This window comes from Zootoca vivipara, chromosome 2 (genome assembly GCF_965207765.1).
Source record: "Zootoca vivipara chromosome 2, rZooViv2.hap1.1, whole genome shotgun sequence".
NCBI lineage: Eukaryota > Metazoa > Chordata > Lepidosauria > Squamata > Lacertidae > Zootoca > Zootoca vivipara.
Window position 1 is genome coordinate 110,003,848 of NC_142584.1, and position 13,001 is coordinate 110,016,848.

A 13,001-nucleotide genomic window follows, 5' to 3' on the forward strand; every position below is an offset into this window, starting at 1 on the left:
GTCTTCCTTCCTTTTGTCTCCAGTACCGATGCCTCGCCAGCTCAGCCGCCGGAATCGCAGTCGCCGCCGGCTTCACAGACGTCTGCCTCAAACCCACCGAAACGACCCCCAACAGCCCCCGAGGTAAATCCAGGGCAAGAACTGGGGTGCTTCAGGCTCCCAATCAGAAGCTCTCCTCTTCTGGACAGTTGTCTGTATCAGCTTCCAGCCTAACAGATCCTAATGCTTTTTCTACAAAGAGCCAAGGTTTCCTAGCTCCAGTCCCTTCTCCCCTCTGTTTGGCCCCAGCAGGAGCGCCAGTTCTCTCCCTATTTAATTGCCATTCAGTCCATGCATGGGTGCAGTCCTCCATCTACCAGGAGCTTATCAGAAGGACTCTTTCAGGACTGGCTAAAAGGCACCTCCCAACTTTCCTCTTAGAGACAGCCTTTCTCCTGCTTCCAGAGCAAACAGTTGCAGGTTCTGGCCTGGATACGCTATAGTTCTAACTGACTGTCCAGATTTTGCATTGTTGTTGTTGTTTTGTTGTTTTTTCTGGCATCAAAGCTTTTGCAGAAAGTTGGACTTTATTGTTGCTCACTCTGTGACTGTCTCAGACATTGTGTTAAGCTATGGATTAGCATTACATGCCCAAGCCTCTGGCTCATGTGCTTCCTTCTCCTCCTCCAGCACAGCTTTCATGAACTTGGTAGCTTCCAGTTGAGTGTTCAAGCTTAGTGAGGCGTATGAAAACAAGCTAGAATCATAAGACTGTTTGAAGTTGCCTTGCCTTCCCTAAAACATTGCTAAGACTAACCAGAGTTTGTCTGGGTTTGGGCATAGTGGGTAACTGTGTATAACTAAAGCTTCTAGCCTCGGTTGTGGGCACAATAGAAGAGGAGAAGGTTGCACATGAGTCCAAGGCCTGCTCATTAATCCAGGGGTTGGGAAACTCTGCTTCTTTCCCTGATTGCTGTCTGCCTTGTCCTGCTTTCTCTTGGGGAGAGGGAGACCAGGCACTTTTGCTAGTCAGCTTAGAGACCCAGCCACTGAGACATGGCTTGGCCTCAGGGCTTGTGCGTGTGCATGCCTGCCAGACTCTTCTCTTCTTGTAGCGTGGCTGCATCACTGCAGGCCAGATGAAACCAGACTTCAGTTGAGTCAGAGCAGACAGGACTGATCCAGCCCAGAGGCCTCCCCAACCCTGCTTTAAACCATAGTCTAGTGCTATATCAAAACAAAACCCATGTGAACAACTGCACAGCAAGGGGCAGGGCTGCCCCAGCCTTGCTACTTTCTAGAACAGGAGAAGTCAGTGTGCCCCCAGATGGTGTTTGGCTCCAGTTCCCATCAGCCCTAGCCATCATTGTAAATAGTTCAGGATGATAAGACATTCTGGAGGGCCCTGTGTTGGCTGCCCTTATTCGAAAGGCATTTGAGCCATCCTTGGGTTGATTCAAACGTGAGATTTGTGGGGGGGTTTTCTTAATGAATCAACGTGAACCTTTAGATTGTGTCAGTTTTGGAGATCGCTTGACCAAAGGAAGCTGGCAGGAAGGTCAGTCCATTTTGACTTCCCACCCTTCTTCTTATTCCAGAATCCCCCTACAGTAGCAAGCGGGGCAAAGTCCTGGGCACAGGCCAGCGTTACCCATGGAGCGCAAGGAGATGGTAAGCTGCCTTCCAGCTAATTTTGTGTGAAGCTAGGACCTCGAGACTTTTGGAGAGATGAGAATCAGTATGTTTCAGCTCCCATCACCATTTATTTTATTAATTAAAAATTCATAATGGCATCTATATTTTTTGCTGCCCCTCCTAAAACATTGCAACATCACACTTCTTGGAAAGACCAGCAGAGAAAGCCACACATGTATTTCCCTGGAGAAGGGTATTCCAGAGATATGGGGCCACCAGCAAAAAGGCTCAACCCCTGGTGCTCAACACTCTGGTGTGCTGCCATCGCCCCAGATGTGTCAGGGACACTTGTAAAGGACCCACCTGGGCTTTCTTTCTCTGATGTCAAGGTGGAAAGGGATCAAGCCTACTGTCGCGATTCTCTCGCGAGGAATTTCCGACCCTGCAGGCGGCTGGCGACCAGGACAAAGCTGGCAAAGAAAAGGACACTACCGATGCGTCGTATGGGCCCGGACCAAACCTCCGCCCCCAGAGTGAGTGGTTTTGCTCAAGTGCCTGTTGCTTCTGGGCCCCAGAGCAAGCTTGGGGTGGGGAGAGCATTGCCATTATCAACCATTGCCAGAAGATTTTCTCCTCCTTCGCTTGGGGACATCTAATGAAGCTGAAGGGGGAGGACAGACAAAACAAAGCCCCTCTTCATGTATCACATAGTTTAAAATGGGTGGGGGTCAAGACTACTAGCCACGATGTCTACATGTAGACTCCTCTGTTGTAGGCAGTGTGCCTCTGAATGCCAGTTGCTGGGAATTGCTAGTGGGGGGGAGGTGTTGCACCTAGTTTCTGCTTTCAGGATTTCCATGGGTGTTATATTATCTGGTTGGCCTCTGTAAGGGCAGGATGCTGGACCAGATGGGCCACTGGCCTACCCCGGCAAGACACATCTTATGTTCATAACTCCTCTTCCGCCCAATCTCTTGCAGACGCTACCAGTTGGCGGGATGGAGGTGGGCGGGGCACTGACGGGGAGCTGGTGCCCGAGGACGGACGGGCTGGGGTTGGCCTGCAGCCCAACGTCCCGCCTCAGTTCCCTCCCTACCGGGGGATGATGCCGCCATTTGTAAGTATATTGCAGAAGAGGAGGTGCCAAGTGACTTTGGCCACCTGCTTCCTTGTTTGAGGGCAGGGGAAACTGAAGAGAGAGGAGACCATCCAGTAACCAATTTCTCCCCTACCCCATCTCAGATGTATCCCCCGTACCTCCCGTTCCCGCCTCCATATGGGCCGCAGGGACCTTACCGCTACCCCACACCAGAGGCGCAGAGGTAAGGGTTTTTTTAGTTTTAAAAAACGTGATAATGGCAAGTGATCTTTGTGGCAGAAGGGGAAAGTATATAGAGGACCAGGAACAGGAGCAAGCATGGGGAACTGCAGGAGATTGCGGTCAACTCTGCATATCTGGAGCCAGATGTTTTGGGTTCCTTGTACAGTCGTACCTTGGAAGTCAAACAGAATCCATTTCGGAAGTCCGTTCGACTTCCAAAATGTTCGGAAACCAAAACGTGGCTTCTGATTGGCTGCAGGAAGCTGCGGAAGCCCCATCAGATGTTCAGCTTCCAAAAATATTTCACAGACTGGAACGCTCACTTCCAGATTTGCAGCATTTGTGAGCCAAAAGGTTCGAGAACTAAGCTTGTAATTGAACAGGTGGACAACGAAGGGAAGGCATGTGGTTGGAGTCTCTTTAGGCCTAGCAGATCAATCAGAAATTGGAGGGAGAAGGAAGTGGCATCTGTGAGATAGTGATGGATATAGAGGGGCACCTTTCCCTTCTCTGCTCCCACCATGCTCACACAAGGAAGAGAATTCCTCTATAGGTTTCCTGTCGCACCAACAGAAGCTGACATTGAATCAGTAGAATGCAAGACTGTCTCTGTTTCTCTGCAGCATGGGATACAAATATGGCCTAGAGAGGGAGGCACAAAGGAAGGAAGATACTTATTCATAGTACTTGATCCTTTGGTCCCCTTAGTGCAGGGGCAGGGAATCTGTAGCTCTCCAGCATTTCCTGGCATGACTGGTGTTGAGGAATGATGGGAGTTTTGGTCCTTCAGCACTTGGAGTGCTGCACTGCACTGCACTGCTGGGGTTAGAGCAACATTCTTATTTAGATCAGCAGCAAGGAAAGTCAGAGGTGCGACGTTTCTGTTGATCTCCATCGTCCTGTCATCTCCAGGTTCCAGCGGCTTCCAGGACCCCGCCCTTCGCAGCCTGCAGCTCGTGTGTCAGAGCCTGTGAGCCGGCCCCCCGTCCTCAAGCAGGATGACCTGAAAGAGTTTGATGAGCTGGACCAGGAGAATGATGAAGGCTGGGCAGGTAATGGAAGAGCCTAACCACAGAGCTGGACCTCGGCTACCCACAGGAGCCGGGACTCTTGAAAGGGTTTCTTGTTATTGGATCTGTCAATCGAAAGACATCCTATTTGTCTCCCACAGGAGCCCATGAAGAAGTGGACTACACTGAGAAGCTGAAATTCAGCGATGAAGAGGATGGGAAAGAGTCTGATGAAGAAACCACTGAGAACCGGTAAGATTAGGCGGTGCTAAGGCCAATAACCAAGTCTAATCCCATGCAGCTGGCACAAAGCATGTTGGTTTTGTGAGACGGGTGACACACACACACACACACACACACACACACACACACACACACCCCGGTGCCTGTTGCTGAGCTGCAGCCCTGAGCCACATGGGATCATCTTACAGAAAAGTCATTCTTGCCTGGCTGCAGCTACATCACAAGAATACCTGTGCATGCTCGCTCCCTGCCCCCTGCCAGCTCTGAGCAGAGGGTGCAGGATCTAAATGGCCCCATTTGACACCTCTCTCTTCACCTCTGTCCCCAAGCAATGATGAGGCTTCCGGCCCGGAAAGCCAGTCGTCGGGCACAGACACCAAGAAGGCTGGAACTCCAAAAGAGGATCAACCCCTCGTCAAAGCAGCCTGGGTCGAAAACGCACGTCCCCCAGAAGGTGGCAAAGAACCACCACCGCCACCTGCTGCTGCTGCTGCAGTCCGAGCACCGCCGCCTCCGCCACCACCACCCCCCAACCGGGGCAACTGGGGGCAACCCAACGACTTCCCGGTGAGTTTCTGCAGGCTGCAAATCCTGCTTGAGATCACCTGCGGTTGGCAGCTGCTATTCAGGTGGGCCAAAGTCTGGAGAACCCAGGCCCAGGTCTCCACATTAGATTGCATTGGGTTTCCAGGTAAACCAGTGAAACGAATGTCCTTGTAAAAATGGAAAACATCCTTAGCCAGAACAACGCACATTGGCATCGTTGTTTTGATTTATGCTCTCTCTGCTTTTTGGCTAAAATAAAATAGGCATTTGGGTGGCACTTGGCATTAGCCCACTCTATCTCAGCTTTAACTAGAACTTCCATGCTGAGTTATTGGAAGGGGTGAAGCAGTGAGGGGACAGAGCAGCTTCCATGCGGATGTTTCAATACTTGAATTTTGGCCTTTGGGCTCCTTAGTGAGGGAACACGGGTGTGAGCAGGGACAAACTCTTGTCTCCTCGAGGGTCTTTGGGAGTTGAACTTCCAGCTCAGGTTTCCTTTCAGTGGAACAGCTTTGAGCGAGGGCTTCTCTCTCTCTTGGCTATCCAGGACCGCTCACTGCGGCCACTCCCCCCAGAAGACGAAGATGAAGCTTGGCGCCAACGGCGGAAGCAGTCCTCTTCAGAGATCTCTGCCGCGGTGGAGCGGGCCAGACGCCGGCGGGAAGAGGAGGAGCGGCGTATGCAAGAGGAGCGACGGGCGGCTTGCGCCGAGAAGCTCAAGCGCCTGGATGAGAAGTTTGGAGCTCCTGACAAGCGCTTGAAGCCTGAGCCTCCCAAGGAGCCACCGCCTCCCGTCATTGTGGCTGCTCCCCCTCCTCCTCCCCCTCCTCCTCCAGCTCCCACCCCTGTGCCCCCCAACCCACCGGCTGCCCCAGTCGCCCCCGAGGAGAAGAGGGAGAAAGAGGAGCCTGTGCTGGCCAGCCAACCTCACAGTGCTGTCGTGAGCAGCAGCAGCTGGCACTCCCCGGGCCCTGGTAAACTTGACTTTTATTTTTGGTGTTCTTATATAGATACGCTAGCTGGCCCTGCCATGCGTTGCTGTGGCTCATCCCTGTAATTTCCCCCACTTGTGCCAATCCATGACGTATCCCCACCCCCGGCTTATCCCTGTGATTTCCCCCCTCCCCCCCCCAGCTTATCCCTGTGATTCCCCCCTCTCTGTCCCGACCCATGAAGTATCACACCCCCTTCTCCCTCCACCCCCTGGCTCATCCCTGTGACTCGTCCCACCGTATCCCGACCTATCCTGTCTCCTCCTCCCCCAACCCCCACCCAGGCAATTCAGTACCTCAATTTGGCCTAGTCTGTAAAGGCCTAGTATGTAAACGGGAGCCAAGGTGCTGTTGAGAGGGAAGTTTTATTGGTGCGGTACCAGTGTAGCCGCTGCTATAGGGCGCTGGTTCTTTTCCCAGCATGCACTTTTGGCTGAGTGGTGCGTTCTGGAACGGGTTTTTGGGGGGGTTTACCTGACGGAGGTGTGACATCTGTCTTAGCAAACTTTCCTATATCCTTCGGACATTTGGATGTGATGTGTCAAAATTTCACCTCAATCGGTCAAGCGGTTTTGGTGAAAAGTGGAAACACACCCACATGTCCTTTTTACATTTATATATATATTTATAGAGAGAGAGAGAGAGAGTCTAAGGTAGTTGGCAGCCAAAATGAAAAGTCATCTGATTGAAAAGTACAATAAAACGACAAGAAATGACAGGGGGAAAGCCCAAAGCGTGCAACAAAAGGAAAACAGGAAGGCAGTAGGGACTGGGCATACTTGGCCTGACCTGCCTGCCCACGTGCCACATTGTGTTTCTCGTGGCCAAATGATTCTTGGCCGATGGTACAAATCTCCCATTTTATTTATTTATTGAATTTCTACGTTACCCGAAGGAGCGCAGTGCTGTGTGTTGCAGCAGCCATTACGCACATGGCAAGCTGTCAGGTGATGTTGCTGTCATTTGAGTCATAGGGACACAGGAAGCTGTGTCGTCGTCTTCCTCCTGAGTTCTTACCACTGGGTCCACCTAGTTCAGGACTGTATTGGCAGCAGCTCTCCCAAGATTTCAGCTGGGAGTGAGTCTGGTGGCCCAAAGGCAGCATACCATGTCCCTGGTAATAAGGCCCGTGGAGCATGCCGTCTTGCCTGCTGATTTGGTGGGTGATGCATACAGGCCTTTGGGGAATCTGTTGGCCCCTCGTGCGATGCTAGACTCTGAACTGCCATCATCCCTGACCATAGGCCAGGCCAGAAATGGGGAGATCCAGAGATTGGCAAGGTTGAACCCAGAGTCCACCTGTTGCCTCACAAAGCCCGCCTTTCTTTTGTGTGTGTCTTGTGCATGTCTACTACAGCTGAGCCCGCTGTGGCTCCGCCTCCCAAGGAAGTCCCCGAAATGCGGGAAGAGCCCCCCACCTTGCCTGGTCCTGCTCTCCCAGCCGCTCCCGCTCCGGCCAAGGTGGAGCCCAAAGCTGAGACGGTCCTTCAGGCACGCCAGCCGCCTCCGGCTCAGACCCTCAGCTATTCCAAGTACCAGAAGTCATTGCCTCCACGATTCCAACGGCAGCAGCAGGTACAAGGGGTGGAGGCAGGCGCCTGGGCTGGGCACTTGTTCCTAACAGGGGAGGAGTCAGTTGGGGTGGGACCGAGATAAGGAAGCAACTTGGCTGAGGTTCCGTTGCAGTGATGAGTCTTTAGACTAGAGTCTCTGACACCCCTTGATGTCCTCGCAGCTACCTGAGCAACTCATAACTTCTCCATCTAGAGACACATGCATCGCAGGAAGTGGGGGGTATCTCACTAGGGTGCTGTTGAGGTCACTGAAAGAGCCCTCTCTCCTCTTTGCCCACCAACCCCCTTTTCAGGAGCAGTTACTGAAGCAGCAGCAGCAATGGCAGCAGCAGCAGCAACAGCAGCAACAGCAGCAGCAACAACAACACAGCCAAGTCCAGCCCCCGATGGCTTCCTCTTCCCAGCAGCAGGCAACAGGGGCTCCTCTGGCAGCCATGGGCCCCTCGGGCAACGTCCATGCTCAGCCTGGGCCGGCAGGGCAGCAGCAACCCCCAGCCCCGCCTCCAGCGCAGCAGGCCCCGCCCAAAGGCATGTACCCCGGCTCCATTGGAAGGCCGCCCCCGATGCCGCAGATGAACTTTGATCCTCGCTGGATGATGATTCCGCCTTACATGGACCCACGTGTGATGCAAGGGCGGCCCCCCATAGACTTCTACCCCCCTGGGGTCCATCCTTCCGGTAAGTAGATCTGAAGAAAAGGAAGTCCAGGCTCGTCAAAGCAGTTGAGCAGGCAGCCTTTTAGAAGACTGTCGGACCCAGTAGGCCTGACTTGCAACGGGTGTGTCTTCTGTTCACCACTCAGGTCTCCTGCCCCGTGAGCGATCAGACAGTGGGGGCTCCAGTTCAGAGCAGTTTGAGCGCCATCCTCCAATCCTCCGAGAGCGTGGCACTCCGCCGGTTGATCCCAAGCTGGCCTGGGCCGGAGATGTCTTCACCAATGCCCCTTCCGGTGCAGACTCGAGGTCTCAAACGGCATCCCTTCGGCAGCAGGAAGAGGAAGAGAAGGGCTTACGGTGAGCGAACGTCTGGAGGGAGTCTGTTGGGTTGGGCGGGAGCAAGATCTCCCAGCGGGAGGAGGCTGAGGTTGTCCCATGTTTGTTTTGAAGGTCTTTTTGTTATTGGAACCACATAGCAAGTCATGGAGTTGAGGGCCTTACAGTTTCTTGACTGCAGTAAGGACAGTGGGATGGGCCCATGGTCTTGTGTTCTATCCTAAGAGGCTAGCGGTGGAGGCTCTCCTGCCACTTGGTTGCAGTTTGGAGTGACAGCTGACACTGCTTGGGGTCGTCAGCGGATGACCCCAGAATAAAGGATCTTTCAATCATCCTTGCTCTCCTTCCTTTAGGAGTGAGACCCCTCCGGTTCGCCTGCGTGAGGCCATCACTCCCCAGCCCTACATGGGGAACTACCCTGGTTTTTCCGAAAACGGCAACCCTGCCCCAATGCACCGCTTCCCAGTGGATGAGCCACCACGAGCAGGTCCCCCTTGGCAGGCCACAATGGCTCTGACGGCACCCACAGAGGTGAGCAGAAATGGACGCCCTGAACCACCGGTCCAGATGCCCCGCAAGAGCGAGGAGGAGCCCCAGCTGCTGCATCGTGAACCCCCAGAAGAGATCAAGACGGTTGAGTCTCCCGTCATTCGACCAGTGGTGGCTAAGAAGCCTCCCTCAGAACAGCCCAAGGAGGAGCCTCTGGTCAAAGAGGAGGTCCTGCGGCGAATGGAGAAGCCGGCGCGGCAGCAGCATGAATTCCACAAGCAGCCGCGGCGTGAGTCCAAGACGGAGACGCGCTGGGGCCCCCGTCCTGGCAGCAGCCGGAGGATTGAGGAGATTTCCGGGGACAAGGCCCCACGGCGAGCCGGGCCCATCAAGAAGCCGCCGCCACCCCCTAAGGAGGCAAAAGACGAAAGCGAGGAGATGCGTTCTGCTGGGAAGGCCAAAGAGGGGGCCGAGACAGCGGGCAGCAAACCCGAGCTCCCTAAAGAGTCTCCGAAACCGGGCAAGGAGAACAAGGCCAAGCCGGTGGTGAATGGCGGAACAGTGATGCCACCCAAAGAGCAGCAGCATGGCACACTGTCGCCAAGCCGTCGGCGCCAGCGGGAGCCCCCGTACGAGCGTGGCGGCTACACCGGCCGGGGGCGGGCCAGGGGCCGAGGAGAGTACTTTGCCCGAGGGCGAGGTTTCCGGGGTGCCTATAGCGGGCGTGGGAGAGGGGGGCGCGGGAGAAGCCGGGAGTTCCGCAGCTACCGCGAACCCTTCTACCGGCTGGATGATGGCGTGGGCAAAGCAGCTGGGCCAGGCTCCACCTTCCGCCCACGCAATGCCAGCGAGACACGCAGCGAAGGCTCAGAGTACGAAGAGATACCGAAGCGGCGGCGCCAGCGGGGCTCTGAGACAGGCAGCGAGACACACGAGAGCGCCAGTGACGTGGCCCACTCTGACAAGGAGGTGACCAAGGAGCCAGCCCCCAGCCATCGCAGCCGGGCCCCTCCTCTGACTTCTGCCATGGCCCCCTCCTCACAGCACCCTGGCTTGCCTCGCTTTGCCGACAAGCTGCCTCCGCGCCTCTCAGACCTTGGCACCCGTGGTGGGCGTGTCTTCACCCCTCGTGGCGTTCCCTCACGCCGGGGCCGAGGTGGTGGCCGTGCGCCCCCTGGGGGGTGGAGCCCTCCTTCCAAGCCCCAGCCCAATAAGAAGCCCGAGAAGCAGCAAGAGGCAGTTCTGGAGCCATCGGGCAAAGAGAAGGCGCCGTCAGGCCCTGCAACAATGGCCCCAGAAGAATCCGGTGGTTTCCAGGCCCCCTTAAAGCAGCAGCCACCTCCACCACCTCTTGGCCCTGGCTCGGACCGTGGCTTTGACCGGCCACCACGGCGCCGGCGCCATGGCCGTTCGCAGCAGCAGGACAAGCCGCCCCGGTTCCGGAGGCTGAAGCAGGAGCGTGAGAACGCAGCCCGACTCAACGGCGAGCAGAGGGCTGGCCAACCCTTCTCCCCAGCGCCTGCCGCCCCGCTCCCCGAGGAATCGGCTGCCCGGCGCGTGGCTGGCACAAAATCTCCTGACTTGTCCAACCAGAACTCGGACCAGGCGAATGAGGAGTGGGAGACGGCTTCGGAGAGCAGCGACTTCACGGAGCGCCGGGGCGGCGGGGAGAAGGAACCGGCGCCTGGCGGGCCTCCCCCCACCGCCTTCCTCAAAGGTGGCTGCTCTGGGGCGCCTTCGGTCGGTGGGCGGCCCTCAAACAACGAGCTCAGCTTAGCCCAGAGGAAGGAGATGTCCAAACGCAGCTTCTCCAGCCAGAGGCCTGGCATGGACCGGCAGAACCGACGATCCAACCCCGGCCCAGGGGGAGGAGGCAAGGCTGGCCGCGGAGGGAGTGGTGGTGGGCGCAGTGGAGGGGACAAGAGGAGCTGGCCCTCTCCCAAGAATCGCAGGTAAGTACTCGGAAGAGAAAGCCCAAAAAACTGAAGGTGTGTATTGGGGGGGCAGAGAATTGGTAGGGAAAACTGGAATGGCGGAGAGGTAAAGAGAAATAAGATAGAAAAGGAAACACAGGTGGCATTTGGCAAAGTGCTATGTGAGGTACCGTGTTTCCCCTATTTTAAGACGTAGTCATTATATAAGCCATAGCAGGATTTTAAGCGTTCAGGAAATACAAGCCATACCCCGAAAATAAGCCATACCTCCGAGGAGCGAGACCGCTGAGGGAAGAGGAGGCGAAGGAGGCGCGCTCAGTGCTGTGGGGGCTGAGGCATGGTGCAGTGCCCCGAGCCTCTGGGAGCCGGCAAGAGCAGGAGGCGGCTTGCCAGGTCGGCATCCAGCAGTGTGCGCGGAGCACCCCGAGCCTCTGAGAGCCAGCAGAACGAGGAGGAGGCTTGCCGGGTCGTCGCCCAGCAGCGCGCGCGGAGCGCCCCGAGCCTCTGGGATTGTTGTTGCTGCTGCTGGCTGCCGGAGGCTCGGGGCGCTCCGCGCGCGCTGCTGGGTGACGACCCGGCAAGCCTCCTCCTCGTCCTGCTGGCTCTCAGAGGCTCGGGGTGCTCCGCGCGCCCGAGCCAGCAGCCTAGCTTCTCTTTTTTTCCCTGCCCGAGGCAGCCTGCCGCCCCGCTACCGGAACTGGCGGCTGCAGAGCGGAGCGCTCCGCAGCGCCAGGCGGAGCGCAGCGGCCTGGCCTCTTTTTTTTCTTTTTTGCCTGCCGCCCCGCCACCGGAACCGGCAGCTGCAAAGAGGAGCGCTCCGCAGCGCCAAGCGCTCGGAGCGCCCTGCAGCGCTGGGCGGAGCGCAGCAGCCTGGCCTCTTTTTTTTTTTTTTTTGTCTGCCGCCCGCCACCGCAACCGGCAGCTGCAAAGAGGAGCGCTCCGCAGCGCCAAGCGCTCGGAGCGCCCTGCAGCGCTGGGCGGAGCGCAGCAGCCTGGCCTCTTTTTTTTTTTGTCTGCCGCCCGCCACCGCAACCGGCAGCTGCAGAGAGCGGGATGAAAGGCACGATCCAGCCTCGGCAGCCCTAGCGACGGCAAGGGGGGCGTTGCGAGCCATTTAAAGCTGTGGCCGTTGCTTCACTGCTTTTTAGCCCCCTGTCCGGCAGCTTTCTGTGTCCTTTTTGTGGTGCGTGAGGAGCGCTGCTATCGGGCTGCGCTCCGGCTGCCTTTCTACCCCCCCCCCCAGTTGTTTAGTGGCTTTTGCGGCACATGAGGAGCACTGCCATTAGGTGAGGAGGAGCACTGCCATTGGGACGCGCTCCGGACGTTTTTTCTAAACCCCCCAGCGGTCTGGCTGGCTTCTCCTGACTTCGCAGGGTGCTGCCAGCCCAGCAGCAGCAACGCCGGCCGCGGCAGGAGGAGGCAGGAACCACTAAGACACCCCCCGAAAATAAGCCATAGGCTTATTTTCTTGAGTAAAATCATTATAAGACGGTGTCTTAAAATGTGGGAAACACGGTATTATTTCACCCAACAAAAGTCCACCTGTGCAATGTGATGTTCCTCTGCCTCACTTTCCTGTCCCTCCAAACCCCCAGAGCAGATTTAGGGGTTGGGGTGTCCCAACATGTGAGCGGGCCTCATTCTGTGCATGCAAAAACTTGTGAGAATTGTGTCCCTTGTTTCCCTTCTCCGGCAGTATCCTTTTAAAGCATATTTGTGGAACGTTATGCACCACTGTCATTTGGCCCCAAAAGTTAACGAATCCTCAGCCCCCTTAGTGTGCACATACATGCCCTGGAGTAAAAAACAGAGGAAGGAATCTGTAGGTTGACCGTGGGAAGTTGGGAACAGACAGAAGACAGGGCAATCCTACATAAATTATGTAAGAGAAATGGCCATTGTCAAAAAGTGGGAATTTTGAAGATGACTTGTTGATGGAGAGGGTGGGAGAACCAGCCAAGGAAACCCCCAGTCTGCTGCCATAATATTTCCTGCTTCCTCCTCCTCCTCTAGCCGGAACACCGATGACCACTCTCCAGGCCTGAGCCTTCCCCCAGCCCCCACCACCAGCACAGTGTATCGTTTGGACCGCGTCATCCACAGCGACCCAGCTGGCATCCAGCAGGCTCTGGCTGAACTGGGCAGCCGCCACACAAAGCCAGCCTCCCCTGGCCCTGCCCAGCCTCCCTTCCTGGGGCCTGGAGGCAGCAACTCCTCTGCCCTCCCACTGCGACGCTTCGAGAGTAGGAACAGTGGCAGCGCAGGTAATGGGCAGAGTCTGTGCTT

At 56.2% G+C, this 13,001-nt stretch overlaps 1 protein-coding gene and 1 non-coding gene across 5 annotated transcripts in view; both read left to right on the forward strand.

Annotated features, from left to right (window-relative positions):
* PRRC2A (proline rich coiled-coil 2A) overlaps positions 1-13,001 on the forward strand; it is a 38,211-nt gene that overhangs the window by 17,093 nt on the left and 8,117 nt on the right. For all 4 annotated transcript variants that reach the window (XM_035107163.3, XM_035107166.3, XM_088663456.1 and 1 more), the window contains exons 4-17: positions 24-123; positions 1,578-1,650; positions 2,004-2,147; positions 2,595-2,731; positions 2,857-2,936; positions 3,848-3,987; positions 4,107-4,197; positions 4,518-4,755; positions 5,282-5,708; positions 7,084-7,301; positions 7,594-7,978; positions 8,103-8,313; positions 8,646-10,733; positions 12,729-12,979. In XM_035107163.3, coding sequence (XP_034963054.3) covers positions 24-123; positions 1,578-1,650; positions 2,004-2,147; positions 2,595-2,731; positions 2,857-2,936; positions 3,848-3,987; positions 4,107-4,197; positions 4,518-4,755; positions 5,282-5,708; positions 7,084-7,301; positions 7,594-7,978; positions 8,103-8,313; positions 8,646-10,733; positions 12,729-12,979 — 4,583 coding nt within the window. The remainder of the gene's footprint in view (positions 1-23; positions 124-1,577; positions 1,651-2,003; positions 2,148-2,594; positions 2,732-2,856; positions 2,937-3,847; positions 3,988-4,106; positions 4,198-4,517; positions 4,756-5,281; positions 5,709-7,083; positions 7,302-7,593; positions 7,979-8,102; positions 8,314-8,645; positions 10,734-12,728; positions 12,980-13,001) is intronic.
* LOC118081636 (small nucleolar RNA SNORD52) lies at positions 7,408-7,472 on the forward strand. The gene has a single exon (XR_004692103.1). It is a non-coding gene; the product is annotated as a small nucleolar RNA SNORD52 (small nucleolar RNA).